The following is a 12,448-nucleotide window of genomic DNA, read 5'->3' on the forward strand; positions in this document are numbered from 1 at the left end:
TATACCACTAAAAAGCATGAGATAAACGAAGCATCACGGTTCAGTCAGCAGGCGGGCACCACGCAACCACTAATGATGATGATTGCCTTGATTGGTTTTGCTTCACGCGATGCGGGCATCTAGGACAGTCCAACTCGGTCGTCATTAAGGACGTCTAACTCGGTCGTCATTACGGGACGCGTGCGGGGAGAGAGAACTTTTTTGAAAAAAACATCCGATCTATTCATTTTTAATCACGGCGGTACAACGAACACTCTAGAAATAATAAAAATTATATCCAGATTCATAGACCACCTAGCGATGGCTAAAGCACTAAAGCGAGCCAAAGACGTGTCGCCGTCGTCACGCTCCCTCATCAGAGCCGGGCACAACTTGTTGTAGTTGACAATTGGGAAGTCGTCGTGATAAGACCTTATAGGACCAGCGCACCAGAACAACAACTGCTTCCTTCGTTGCTAAATACTCCCTCCGTCCCGAAAAACATGTCGTGCCGGCATTTTTACAAAAAACCCTCTAATTTTTTCCGACCAAACCCGCGCTCCTCGTTCTCCTCCTCCGACAGAAGCAGCAGCTGCGCTGCTCTCCGCCGCAACTGCTTTGCTGCTCCCCGCCGCCGCAGCTCCCCTTCTCCCCCGCTCTCCCGCCGCCGCAGCTCCCCTGCTTCCCCGCTCTCCCGCCGCAGCCGCCTCCTGCTCCGCCGCCGCAGCTACCGCTCGCCTGCCTCCCCAAGCTCCCCCTTTCTCAAAAAAAATCCTTGATTTGGATCCCATGTTAGTCCAACCCACAGCTCTGCTTCGGCTGCGTCGGAACCGCCGTCGGAGAGCCTGCAGGCGCCGGATCCGGACCACCAATAACAACCTAAAGGCCGACGAGCAGCCGGGTGTCGTCCTCGCCGTCGACGACGACGGTGCCGCCGACGCCGCGAAGCGAGGGCGAGATCCTCCAGTCGGTCAACGTCAAGAGCTTGCGGGCCTCCTCGCCGCCCCTGCCTCGTCGCGGGCTCGCCACACCGCAACTCTTCTTGTTCATTTCTATCTGGCTTGACTGGTTGCGGCGCGGGAGAAGGCCGAGGCCGCGCTCGCCGCGGGGGATGCCGTGCGGGCGGAGGCCCTCTTCACCGAGGTCTGTTCGTGCTTGCTCTGGTTCGTCTCTCCCCAAAACGCCATGGACAAAACTGCAGCTCTCTGACTTGTTTGTGCTGCAGAGCATCGCCATGGACTGCATCTTGTACTGGCAGAGAATGTGTTTGGCCGCCAAGTACTCCATCTTGTACTGACAGAGAATGTGCTGTAAAGGTGGGCTGCATCTGGCCTACGGAGGCAGGTCTGCTCCTCCTTGCTGAATTTGCCTGGAGAACTAGCTAGCCTCTGAGTTCTGACAGTGTAAATGGATTTACTCTGATGAGTGATGGTTTGGTCGCAATTGTGCAGGTGTAAGGCGCCCTCACAGATGCCGAGGAAGCGATAAGGATAGCTCTCAAATTTCCTCAGGTAAATTAAACTCTCTGTCTTGTTCATAATATTAAATCCTTAGCTAGCTGTGGCGTATTGTTATGAATTGGATGGTTTAGTGTGGCCATTTTCTGTCACAAACCTGTGCAAATAAGCTTTGCGTTAACTGAAGAAAGCCAGGATGCGTACCTAGTGCAGTGAAGTGAACTGAAAAAAACCATTTAGTATGCTTGACCATGAGTGATGAGTCCATGACTGGTTAGGGGTTCAAGGTTGCAGTTCGCTGTAGAGACAGACATCAACTGATCTCTGTAGAGACAGACACCAGTTGTTGTTAGATTTTCAAGATGGATTGCATCATCAGTTGTAGAGACAGACATCAACTTCTAGACCTGTAGAGACAGACATTGCAGCTCGTATATGCCACACTAAACTTTTAGATATATGCTTGACCAAAAGGACTCACCAGTATATGCCACACTAAACTCCAACAGTATACTCCATGTGTACAGTGTACTACAGGTTTAGCATACAAAAACAAAACTGCATTCTACAGACTTCAGTGGGTTTCTTTCTACCTAGCTTAATTAACCTTTCAGTTAGTATACAGCTGATCAATTTGCTCCTCTTCACTATACCCACCAGGTAATTAATCAGTAGACTACAGTTGCTAAGAAATTAAACTACCCAAGGCTGTATATGTTTAGATCATGAAGGGGAGATGTATAAGGCTGTACTTATATACTGGTAGCTAATTAAAAAGCTGAGAAATATATACTGATAGCTAATTAGCCACTGTCCTTTTATTTGTTCCATGCTAAATGGACCTCTTATTTCAAAACTTTAGAACATGTTGAGTCTTCAGTTAACTCCATACAAGGGACTCTTGCTTTTTTTACTAAAGCTAGATTGCAATTGCAGTAGAAGATAATCTCATACCATTTCATCTACTGATGATATGGGATTAGCAAAGGCCTTGCTTGCCTCATTAGTTGTTGTAGTTGTGAAGCAAAAATTTCAGTCCACTAACCCAAATTAATTCAAATAACTAGAATTAATCCAAATTAATTCAAATAAATCCAAATAACCCAGATAATTTAATTAATCCAAATAACCCAGATAATTCCAATAAATTCCAACAAGGAGTTGATATACAAGGATTAGACAAGACATACACAAGGGCATGACATAAGGGCATCTTTGTCCCCTCTTGACACAAGATTACACAAGACATACACAAGGAGCACCTGACTACATGACATAAGGGCCTCTTTGCCCCCTCTTGACTACATTATTTCTCTGGCCACTTCTTCCCTTCCCTTCCCTTTACTTTTCTTTCTTTTCCCTTCTTTAGCCAATTCTTTCCTTTCATTTTCTTTTCCTATTGCAATTTCCATTTCTTCTGTAATGGCCCTAGTATCAACAACTACCTGACTGTCGCAATATACACTGATGATTTCCATGCAAGCATTCTGAATGCGATCCTTGTGCAAGTGGGGAAACTTATATTGATTTCCTCCTTTGTCTTTCATAACTTCAAACATAACTGCTTCTAATGTGATAAAGCTTCTGTGCAACTTGTCGGGATCATAGTTCTCGAATTCCTCTTCCGCACCCTGTACCAGTTCCTGGATGTTTGTAGGTGACCTACAATCGGTTAGAGACTGGAGAGAGGTATGGAAGCAGAGGTCCAAACAATTTAACTCAGGGCTATTTGGGGGCTGTTGTAGCAATCGGATGTCAAGATCAGTTTGTTCCACAGCTTCTCGAAAAGCTACATCATTGGGAAGGACATGGGGCTTTGCATTATCCGGTTGGATGAATATTGTTGCTCCCTCGTCATCGTCAGGCCACTTATCCTGAATTGCCGGGATAACCTTATTGATTAGATAATCTCTGCACACAGGCCTAGTTACTTTCACTGATGTCAACACTTTTGTTCCCTTTGTTCTGTTATGACTTGTCCGCTTCGCCTCAGTCTCTTCAACGAATGCCCAAATGCCAATCTTCCCGTCGAATGTTAGCTCCCCCTCATTGTTATATCGAGGCCTGGCAACAGCTGTTAGGAACATCACCTTCCCAATGCTGTGAGTGTTTGACACGGTGCGCTTCGGCTCAGGTTCTCCTGGAAGTACATAGCAACTATTCTTCACTCTCGTCATGTCAAACCACTTCTCATTGATGTGAACCATATTCGTCATTGGTTTAAACATAGCCCGAGAAGTTGAGATTGAATTGTCATCGACCATGGACATACAAAATTTCAATCTCGCAAGCTTGTTCTCTAGCTTGAGGTGAGGCTTCACGGTGGTTGTGATGCGGTTGAGCTCATTCAACTGGAACCTCTTATGTAGGGTTGATCGGGCCACACCTAGAGACCGTGCCAGAGATCGAATTGTCCTTTTTTTATTTAGTAGGATTGTTGAGGTCCTCTCTAGATCCAGATCCATAACCATAAGCCATTTTTTGTAGCAGTGCCACATGATCAGCAGTACACAAACTTTCATTAATAAAATTTCAAAAACCTAACATTGGAGTTTGTGACCTGCATTAGATTATTAGACATCTTTCATGTGTCATGTTTTGGACAGTTCTATTAGAGTTTTGCTTCGGTTCACGCTATTCAACTTACATTCCTTTTTTTAAAAGAAAAGCTTACATTCCTTGATATAGCTTGATAAGCCAGCTTCGTAAAATAGATCTGACATTCAGACATGTCGGGGGAAATTCTACTAGCACTTGATGAAATGGCATAGTAAATGGCAGTTAAGCTCTCCAAATATTCAGGACAGATCATTCATTCAGATTTAACAAGAAGCTAGTAAGAGTACACCAAAATGTATGTGAAATATGTAGCCAGTCTACACTTGCACAAGTAGCCAGTCTGCACTTGCAAATAATAGGCTTACTCTGCTCTAACAAGTAAGCAAATAACTCCTTGGAGAAGTCAGCAAGAAGATTTCAGGTTCTGAAACTGAAACAGAGCACTGCACAAGTAGCCAGTCTGCACTTGCAAATTCACAATTTCATTTGGATCGAGCGGCCGATCCCACATGGTGAACCATCTGATGTAGCACTTGCAAACCCACAATAAAAATGATGTCTAGCGGCTGATCCACACAAGCATAATTCAGTAGCGCCCACATTGACTTATAACCTGAAATCTTCAAGCTACTTTCATTTTGTTCTTTGTTCTTCAGTTAACATTGGAGAGTACAGTATTCCGTTAACAATGTTCTTTGTGACAAACAGGAATGGAGGAGCACAAGGAGCAGAGGAGCAACTCCTTACAGTACCTTCTTCTTCTTGACGAACAGGAGCTGTGGCGGCAGCTGGGCAGACGAGCAGCAGTAGTATGGGCAGAGGAGCTCCACCGGCGGGGGAGAAGCAGCAGCAGTATGGGCAGAGGAGCTCCACCGGCGGGCGCGCGGGCAGGGAAGAAGGAGCAGCACGGGCTCGCGCGGGAGATTGAGGAGGACGAGATGGAGATCGAGGAGGAAGCGCGCGAACTCCTGGTCCACCGGATCGTGGAGGCAGTTTCCGGCGAAGCCCGTAGGGGATAGCGGCCAGGAGGGATTGCAGCGGCGCATGCGCGGAGGATCGTGGCCAGGAGGAATTGCGGCGGCGCACGCGCCGAGCTCAAGGAGTACGCGCTGGAGCTTGAGGAGGATGTGCCGGAGCTCGAGGAGGACGTGTCGGGAGGTTCCGGTGACGCCCGCAGGTAATTGCGGCGGAGCAGTACGTGGCGACCAAGGCGGCGGAGCAGTACCTGGCGACGAAGGCGGCGGAGCAGGTACTTGGTGAAGGTGGCGGAGCACTTCCTGGTGGGCGGCAAATCGCACAGCTGGGCGACGCCGGCCGCTGGCGACGGCGGAGGAGGAAGACGTGGGCGGTGACTTGTTTGATACAGTTTTGAAACCACGAGGGTGTTTCTGTAAAACTGCGAATGAACTGTGCTCGCGACATGTTTTTCGGGACAGAGGGAGTACAAGTTTTTTTTAGAGATTTTAATATGGATTTACATACAGAGCAAAATGAGTGAATCTACCCTCTAAATACGTGTATATACATCTGTATGTAGTCCATGTAGAAATTTTTAAAAGACTTATATTTAGGAAAGGAGGGAGTAGCATAGATGGGAAGGATCACATGAATGTAGACGAACGATAAATAGACATGAGCAAATCCATCAAAGGCAGATCCGTCGGAGACACACACGCCCACCGACATTGCTAGATGCACCACCGAAACCGGGGCTAGTCAGGAAGAACCTTATTCCATCATCAGGGAGCCACCATCGTCTCACCTTCCTGAGAAGGACACAAACCCTAACAAAAATCAAAAACACATCTAAAAACAAAGCTCCCTCCCCCCACCTGTAAGGGTCGGGATCCACCGTGCCACATGGCCCTAAGGCCATCGGAGACAAGGTAGAGCTGGCGCAGTCCATGAAGATGTGGCAGCATTCCTACTTCTACGTCGAGAACGTGGATCCGGCTGCCGACTTCCTCAATCTGCCAGCTTACGAGGCCGGCCCTCCCACTGGGCTCCGGCCTAACTGGGGCTACAAGCCGAAGCCAGTGACGCCAGACGCAGCGGCCGCCATCGGCCGACTTCGGGTGCTCCAGGAGTCGGAGGGCCTCGTGGCCTCTGACCTCCTGATTGCCTTCGTCGAGCGCCGGGTTCTCCCGCTCCAGAGCCGCCCTCATCTGATCTTCCGGATGAGCGTGCACCGCGACCCCAGCCGGCTGTGCACGAAGCAGATGCCGACTGCTGAGGTCGCGTGTATGGTGAATGAGATCTCCGACCTCAAGGTGTTGGAGGTGGAGTGGCGGTACAGGAAGCGGCCGTACTCGCGCGACGATCCGCCGCCTTCCATAAGTTTTCTTCACCTCTTCCTTCTGATCTGTTTTCTCCAGCCTTGTTCCTATCGTGATGCAACTCCTTTCTGGTCGTAGATTTACATGTCCGCGGCGACGGCCACCCTCCTGGGCCGGGTGATGACTGCCTGTCGGACAGGGCGGTGAGCGACTTGGATGATCCCGACTTGGGGGCGGCCGCCCTGGCGGACAACGCAACAGGCGGCGGTGGCGGAGCAAGCGGCTCCGAGGAGGGCGGCGGCATGGAGACTTGGCCCGACGACGATGATGATGAAGACGAGCCGCGCCCCGCCCGGAGCACTGCCAACACCGGCGCAGGACTCTCTACTAGGCCGCCCGCCCGTGGTGGCAAGAGCAGGCAGAAGCAGGGTGCTGCCCTGTTTGGCAGCGCCCCAAAGAAGCCCAAGAACCCGACCACAGCGACCAGGCGGAAAGAAGTCGCGGCCAAGGTGGCCAAGTATCAGAGGCAGCCGAAGGTGCCCGTCATGGTGTCGGCGTAAGTATCCTTCCCATGTTTTCCGTCTTCTTGCCAACCCAGTCAAAAAGCTTTTTTGACTTGTCTTCTTATTTTAGGGCCCCACTGGTCCTCGAGAAGTCGAGCGCCGCCTCGGTTGTCAGGTCGGCGGCGACCTCCTCCACCAGCCGGCGAATTGACCCGGCCGCCGACCTCCGGGAGACGACAGAGCGGAACGCGTGGGAGGCGCGTAAAGAAGAGGCCGACCAGCTGGCCAAGGAGCAGGCGGGCAAGGCCGCCGCGTCTGCTAAGAGGGCGCTGGCGCAGGCGGAGGCCGAAGCCACAGAGAAGGAGCGGCTCGCGAAGGCCGCACGCCGCCAAGAGCCGCTGCTCGTGACGCCCCTGAACACTGCGCCGCCTCCACCTGAGTTTGTGGCGACGGCCGGAGGAGCCGGCGACGATCATCCGATCCGGGAGCGGGAGGACGGCGACGTAGCCATGCCGGACGTCTTTGTGCCGCCGCCGCCACCGCCGCCGCTGCCAGCCAGCGGGACGCAGGACGAGTAGCCGGCCGCATCGTCGGTGCCACCGATCGAGGACACGGTGGTGACGGACCTGATTCCTGAGGTCCGCACACCCGCGCGTCGCCGCCTTGAGAAGGCGGCCTCAGCGCCGCAGCCGCAGGAGGTCGGTGCCACGAGCTCATCGGTCCCCGACACCGAGGCAACCAGCACCGCGCCCACAGGCTGGATACGCGGGGGCGAGACGAGCGCCCTGAACCAGGCGTCCCTTGACGTCTAGGCCAAGCTCCGGGCCGAAGCCGAAGCCCTCAGGCGTTGCAACGAGGCCTTCCTGGAGTCGCGGGCTTCCATCTGCGTAAGCTTTCCTTACTTTCCTTTTCCTTGATCTTCTTGCTTTCTTCGTGGGGGCGCGCTAGCGCACCCACTGGGTATAGTCCCCAAGTTTCGGGCCGACTGCTGAGCAGGCGGACCGGAACTTTAACTTGTATATATCAAATGTTGACTTGTCTGATATCCCTTCTGCAGGACTATCATAATCTTTGCACTGTCTCCTTCAACTCCAGGGTTCGGGAGCTGGAGACGTAGACTGCCCATCTGACCTAGAGCCGGAGTAAGCTCTATCTCCCTTTCTTCGCGGGGGCGCGCTGGCGCATCCGCGGGCTGTAGTCCCCGAGGTTCAGGCCGACTACTGAGCAGTCGGGCCGAATCTCCTCAATGTTTCTTTCTTCGTTAATTACTTCTTCTCTGTGGGGGCGCGATGGCGCACCCGCGGGCTGTAGTCCCTGAGATTTGGGCCGACTGCTGGGCAGTCGGGCCGGATCTCCCCGGCAACTACATTCCGCCTTGTCTTCTTGACTGATGCTCTTTCTTCTTTCCCTTTTTTCAGAGGCCAACGCCGCCTTGCAGCAGCAGCTGGGCGAAGCCAACTCCGCTCTGTGCGGCAAGGAGGCGGAGTGCAGCAAGATGACCGAGGAGCGGGACCGGCTAGTCACCAAGCTCGCCGAGCAGACGGAGGCTCTCAAGACGGCCCAGCGGGATGCGAAGGCGAAGGAGGCCGATCTCCTTGCCGAGTTCGAAACCGAGCGCGCCGCCTGGGCCGACAAGGAGGCGCAGACGACGGCCTGCTTCAGCAACATCGAGGACCTGGTCGACGGTGAGTTTTGTTCTTCTTGTTCGTTGTCTTGGGCTGCGGGCCTCTTCTAAGCCGACTGCTTGTTTCTGACTTTGTTTTTCCTTGCTTTCTGCCCAAACAGATTTCTTCCCGGGTCACTCCGTCGCCGCGAGCCAAGCCATCGAGGCCCAGTGCGAGGAGCGGAGGGCGGAAGGCGCGCAGATTGCCGTTGACGCCCCTCGGACCCTTAATGAGCAGATCCTCAGCATCCAGGCCCGACTTTGGCCCGCCCATCAAGTGTTGTTCCGTCTTCAGCGCGTCGGGGCCCAGGAGATTGCCGCCCTCTGGCCAGGCCTGCCGGCTCCGTGCACTCCAAGCCGGAGCGCCGACTGGCTGGAGGTGGCGGCCGACTGCCTGGAGGCGTGGAAGGGCTCTGTAGCCCAGGCAGGAGCGCGCCGCGCCCTTGAGTTCGTCATGGCGTGGTATCCTAGGCTGGACTTAGCCCAGCTGGACATGTTCCGGCTGGAAGCGCAGGAGGAGCTGGTAGCGGTGGAGGCCGAACTTGTTAACAGGGCGGCGGCGGTCGCCGACTTCACCGACACCAGCATCTTCATTCCGGAGGTGGTCGAGGAAGGCGGCGAAGCCCCGCAAGAGTGGCTCGGGCTGAACTCAGAGGACAACAAGGACTCGGCCGAAGTCATCGACTCCAGCGATGAAGGAGAGGAGGGGGACGAGGAGGAGGATGAGGATGAGGAGGAGGAAGAAGACATCGACATCGACATGTCGGAGGCTGGTGCGGATGATCAGCCCCACCCCGACCGGGCGTCAAGCAACGACCCACGCTCCAAAGCGCCGGCTGCTGCTGGAGGCGGCCAGGTGGTGACCGACCAGTCGCCCGTGCCTCCGACAGATGCCACCGACTCTGTCATCCAGCCCTCCATCACACAGACTGGCATTGCCGACTCCAGCGCCCAGCCAGAGCCGCCTGTCGCGCCAATCGGCGCAGCTGACGCCGTCGTCCGGCCAGAGCCGCCTGCTACACCAACTGGCACCGTCGACCCCAACATCCAGTCGGAGCCGTCTGCTGTGCCAACCGGCACTGCCGACCCCAACATCCAGCCGGAGCTGTTTGCTGTGCCAACCGGCACTGCCAACCCGAGCGCCCAACCGGAGTCCTCCGCCGCTCCTTAGGGATTTTATCTTTTTTCTTTTCCTGCTTGCTATTCTGAACACTTTTGTTAAATTCGCACAATTCCACCCGCTGGGTGTATTTTAAACTTTGCTGAATGCCGGCCGATCGGCCTTTATCTATGTAAATATTCTGTCGCAGCTTTATGCTTTGCTCTGCCAATCTCTAGCTTTCCATGCGTGAACTCCTTGCTTTTTTCCTTTGCCGTCCTTCCTTAGCTACCCTCTTGCCAGCCAAGCAGCCGCTTTGCGGACTATGGCTGGTTTGAGTACTTAGCTTTTTTGCGGGAGGGCAAGTACTTAGCCATTTGGAGGTTTTTGCAAGGGAGGCAGAGGCCGGCCGGCCGGCTGCTCGACAACTGGCCGGGCAGGTATGGTGCCGACCTCGGCTATATGTGCTTTTTCCTTAACCATTTTTCATGTGGGCACTGTCTTGCCACTTCTGCCCGCCATGCAGCCGCTCTGTGAACTACGGCTTCTGATAGAAGAGGTTTTAGGTTCCAACACATTACTTGTCCGGCTGCGGGAGGCGGCATATAGTAGAGGGCGGCAAACCTCCGGGCCGACTGGTCGACCCGGTGCCAGGCGGAAATCATAAAACAGAAGCACACTTATGGGCATAACACTTATCATATAGATAAAAGGAGGGCAGTCCCCGAGTTCGTCTCGGGGGACCCGGAGTCTTTGTACATAATATAAAAGGTAGTGTGATACATACTAGTTTCAACTGTAAAATCTCCGGAGGAGGTTTGCATTCGACGGCCTCTCCGTCTCCTTGCCTGAATCATCTCTTTTGCATGCTCTGGGCTTCTGAGCGTCGATCAGATAGTAGGAGTCATTGCCCAGCACCTTGTTGATGATGAAGGGGCCTTCCCAAGGCGCCGAGAGCTTGTGCTGGCCGGCTGTTCGCTGGATCAGCCGGAGCACAAGGTCTCCCTCTTGGAAGGATCTTGGCTTCACCTTGCGGTTGTAGTATCGGCGCAGACTCTGCTGGTAGATGGCGGACCGGCTGAGTGCCAGCAGTCGGGCCTCTTCTAGCAGGTCCACGCCGTCTTCTCGCGCCTCCTTGGCATCCGCCTTGGTGTACATGGTGACTCGCAGGGAGTCGAACTCTATGTCTGTCGGGATGACGGCTTCAGCACCGTAGACGAGGAAGAAGGGCGTGAAGCCGGTCGACTTGTTTGGAGTTGTGCGCATGCTCCAGAGGACGGCCAACAGCTCATCGAGCCAGCAGCCGGCCGAATGTTCAAGGGGCTCGACCAGTCAGGGCTTGATGCCAAAGAAGATGAGGCAGTTTGCTCGCTCAACCTGGCCGTTTGACTGCGGGTGGGCAACGGATGCTAAGTCCAGTCGGATGCCCTGCGTCGCGCAGAAACGAGCCAAGGCTCCTTTGGCAAAGTTTGTGCCATTGTCGGTGATGATGCTATGCGGAATGTCGTACCGAGTGGTGATGTCGGCGATGAAAGTCACGACAGTCGGCCCATTCAGTTTCTTGATTGGCTTGGCCTCTATCCACTTGGTGAACTTGTTCACAGCGACAAGCAGATGAGTCATGCCGCCACGGGCTGTCTTGAATGGCCCCACCATATCCAAACCCCAAGACGCAAATGGCCAAGCAATCAGAATAGTCTTGAGTGCAGAAGCTGGCAAGTGAGGCTTGGAGCGGAATCTTTGGCACCCTTGGCACTTCTGGACCAACTCTTTGGCCTCTTCAAGAGTAGTCGGCCAAAAGAATCCATGACAAAAAGCTTTGGCCACGAGTGCTCTTGAGGCCGCGTGGTGACCACATTCACCCTGGTGAATATCTCTGAGGATTGCTTGGCCCTGGTCCGGCTCCACACAGCACTGATACACTAGTGACACTGCGCCGAACCAGCTCTTTGTTGACTATAGTGTATGCCGCCGCCCGCCGTTGCACTTGTCGGGCCAGTGTCTCGTCGGCTGGCAGCTCTTTGTTTACCAGGAATTTGAGGATGGGTTGAGCCCATGAAGGTGCTGCTATTTCTCCGACTGCCACGACAACAACTTGTACGAGGGCGGTTGAGCTGGGAGGCGGTGGGTTGGAGTCGGCTGCCGCCTGCTGTCTTGAAGAAGTCCCCGGGCCGGGCTTTGGAATTGCCGGGCCGGGTGCGACGGCTGCAGTCCCCGGGCCGCCTACCGAAGTCCCCGTGTCGGCTTCCGGTATCCTCAAGTCAGATCCGACTGCTTCAGGAGGGGCCGGCACGAAGATGGAGTCGGACTCTGGAGATGGCTTGAGGAGGCGCTGCAAGGCGACGCCAGCTGGTATCGCCTGGCGGGTGGAACCGATCCGTGCCAAAGCATCCGCTTGCTCATTGTCGTTTCTTGGCACGTGAAGGAACTTGCACCCGTCAAAGTATCCGCTGAGTTGCTGCACGAGGAAACGGTAGCTTGCCATATTTGCGTCCTTGGCATCCTAGTCGCCTGACGACTGCTAGACCACCAAGTCGGAGTCACCATAGCACAGGATCCGGCGAATGCCGAGTTCCTTGGCAAGCCGGAGTCCGTGTATGAGTGCCTCATATTCTGCTACGTTGTTGGAGGCGGCAAAATGGATTTGCAACACATATTTGAGCTTGTCGCCCTTGGGAGAGGTGAGGACGATGCCGGCTCCCAGACCGGTGCGCATCTTCGAACCATCAAAATGCATCCGCTAATGGGTGGAGTCTGGTGCTGGTGGTAGGTACTGGGTCTCGGCCCAGTCGACGAGGAAGTCGGCCAACACTTGCGACTTGATGGCGGTGCGAGGCTGGTAGTAGATGGTGTAAGGGGCCAGATCGATGGCCCACTTGGCCACTCGGCCAGAAGCATCCCGGCTTCCCAGG

At 54.1% G+C, this 12,448-nt stretch overlaps 2 protein-coding genes across 2 annotated transcripts; both read left to right on the forward strand.

Moving 5' to 3' along the window:
* The first annotated feature begins 514 nt into the window (after positions 1-514).
* Positions 515-6,967, forward strand: LOC119291408. The gene is made up of 4 exons (XM_037570162.1): positions 515-1,122; positions 1,205-1,323; positions 1,431-1,490; positions 4,704-6,967. The coding sequence occupies exons 1-4, from the start codon at positions 1,091-1,093 to the stop codon at positions 5,012-5,014; spliced, it is 522 nt and encodes a 173-aa protein (XP_037426059.1). The 5' UTR covers positions 515-1,090; the 3' UTR covers positions 5,015-6,967.
* Positions 6,968-6,981: 14 nt separating this feature from the next.
* Positions 6,982-9,738, forward strand: LOC119291406. The gene is made up of 4 exons (XM_037570161.1): positions 6,982-7,661; positions 7,832-7,916; positions 8,193-8,459; positions 8,560-9,738. The coding sequence occupies exons 3-4, from the start codon at positions 8,270-8,272 to the stop codon at positions 9,606-9,608; spliced, it is 1,239 nt and encodes a 412-aa protein (XP_037426058.1). The 5' UTR covers positions 6,982-7,661; positions 7,832-7,916; positions 8,193-8,269; the 3' UTR covers positions 9,609-9,738.
* The last annotated feature ends 2,710 nt before the right edge of the window (positions 9,739-12,448 follow it).

Source organism: Triticum dicoccoides, chromosome 4B, assembly GCF_002162155.2.
Source record: "Triticum dicoccoides isolate Atlit2015 ecotype Zavitan chromosome 4B, WEW_v2.0, whole genome shotgun sequence".
In the NCBI taxonomy this organism is placed as follows: domain Eukaryota; kingdom Viridiplantae; phylum Streptophyta; class Magnoliopsida; order Poales; family Poaceae; genus Triticum; species Triticum dicoccoides.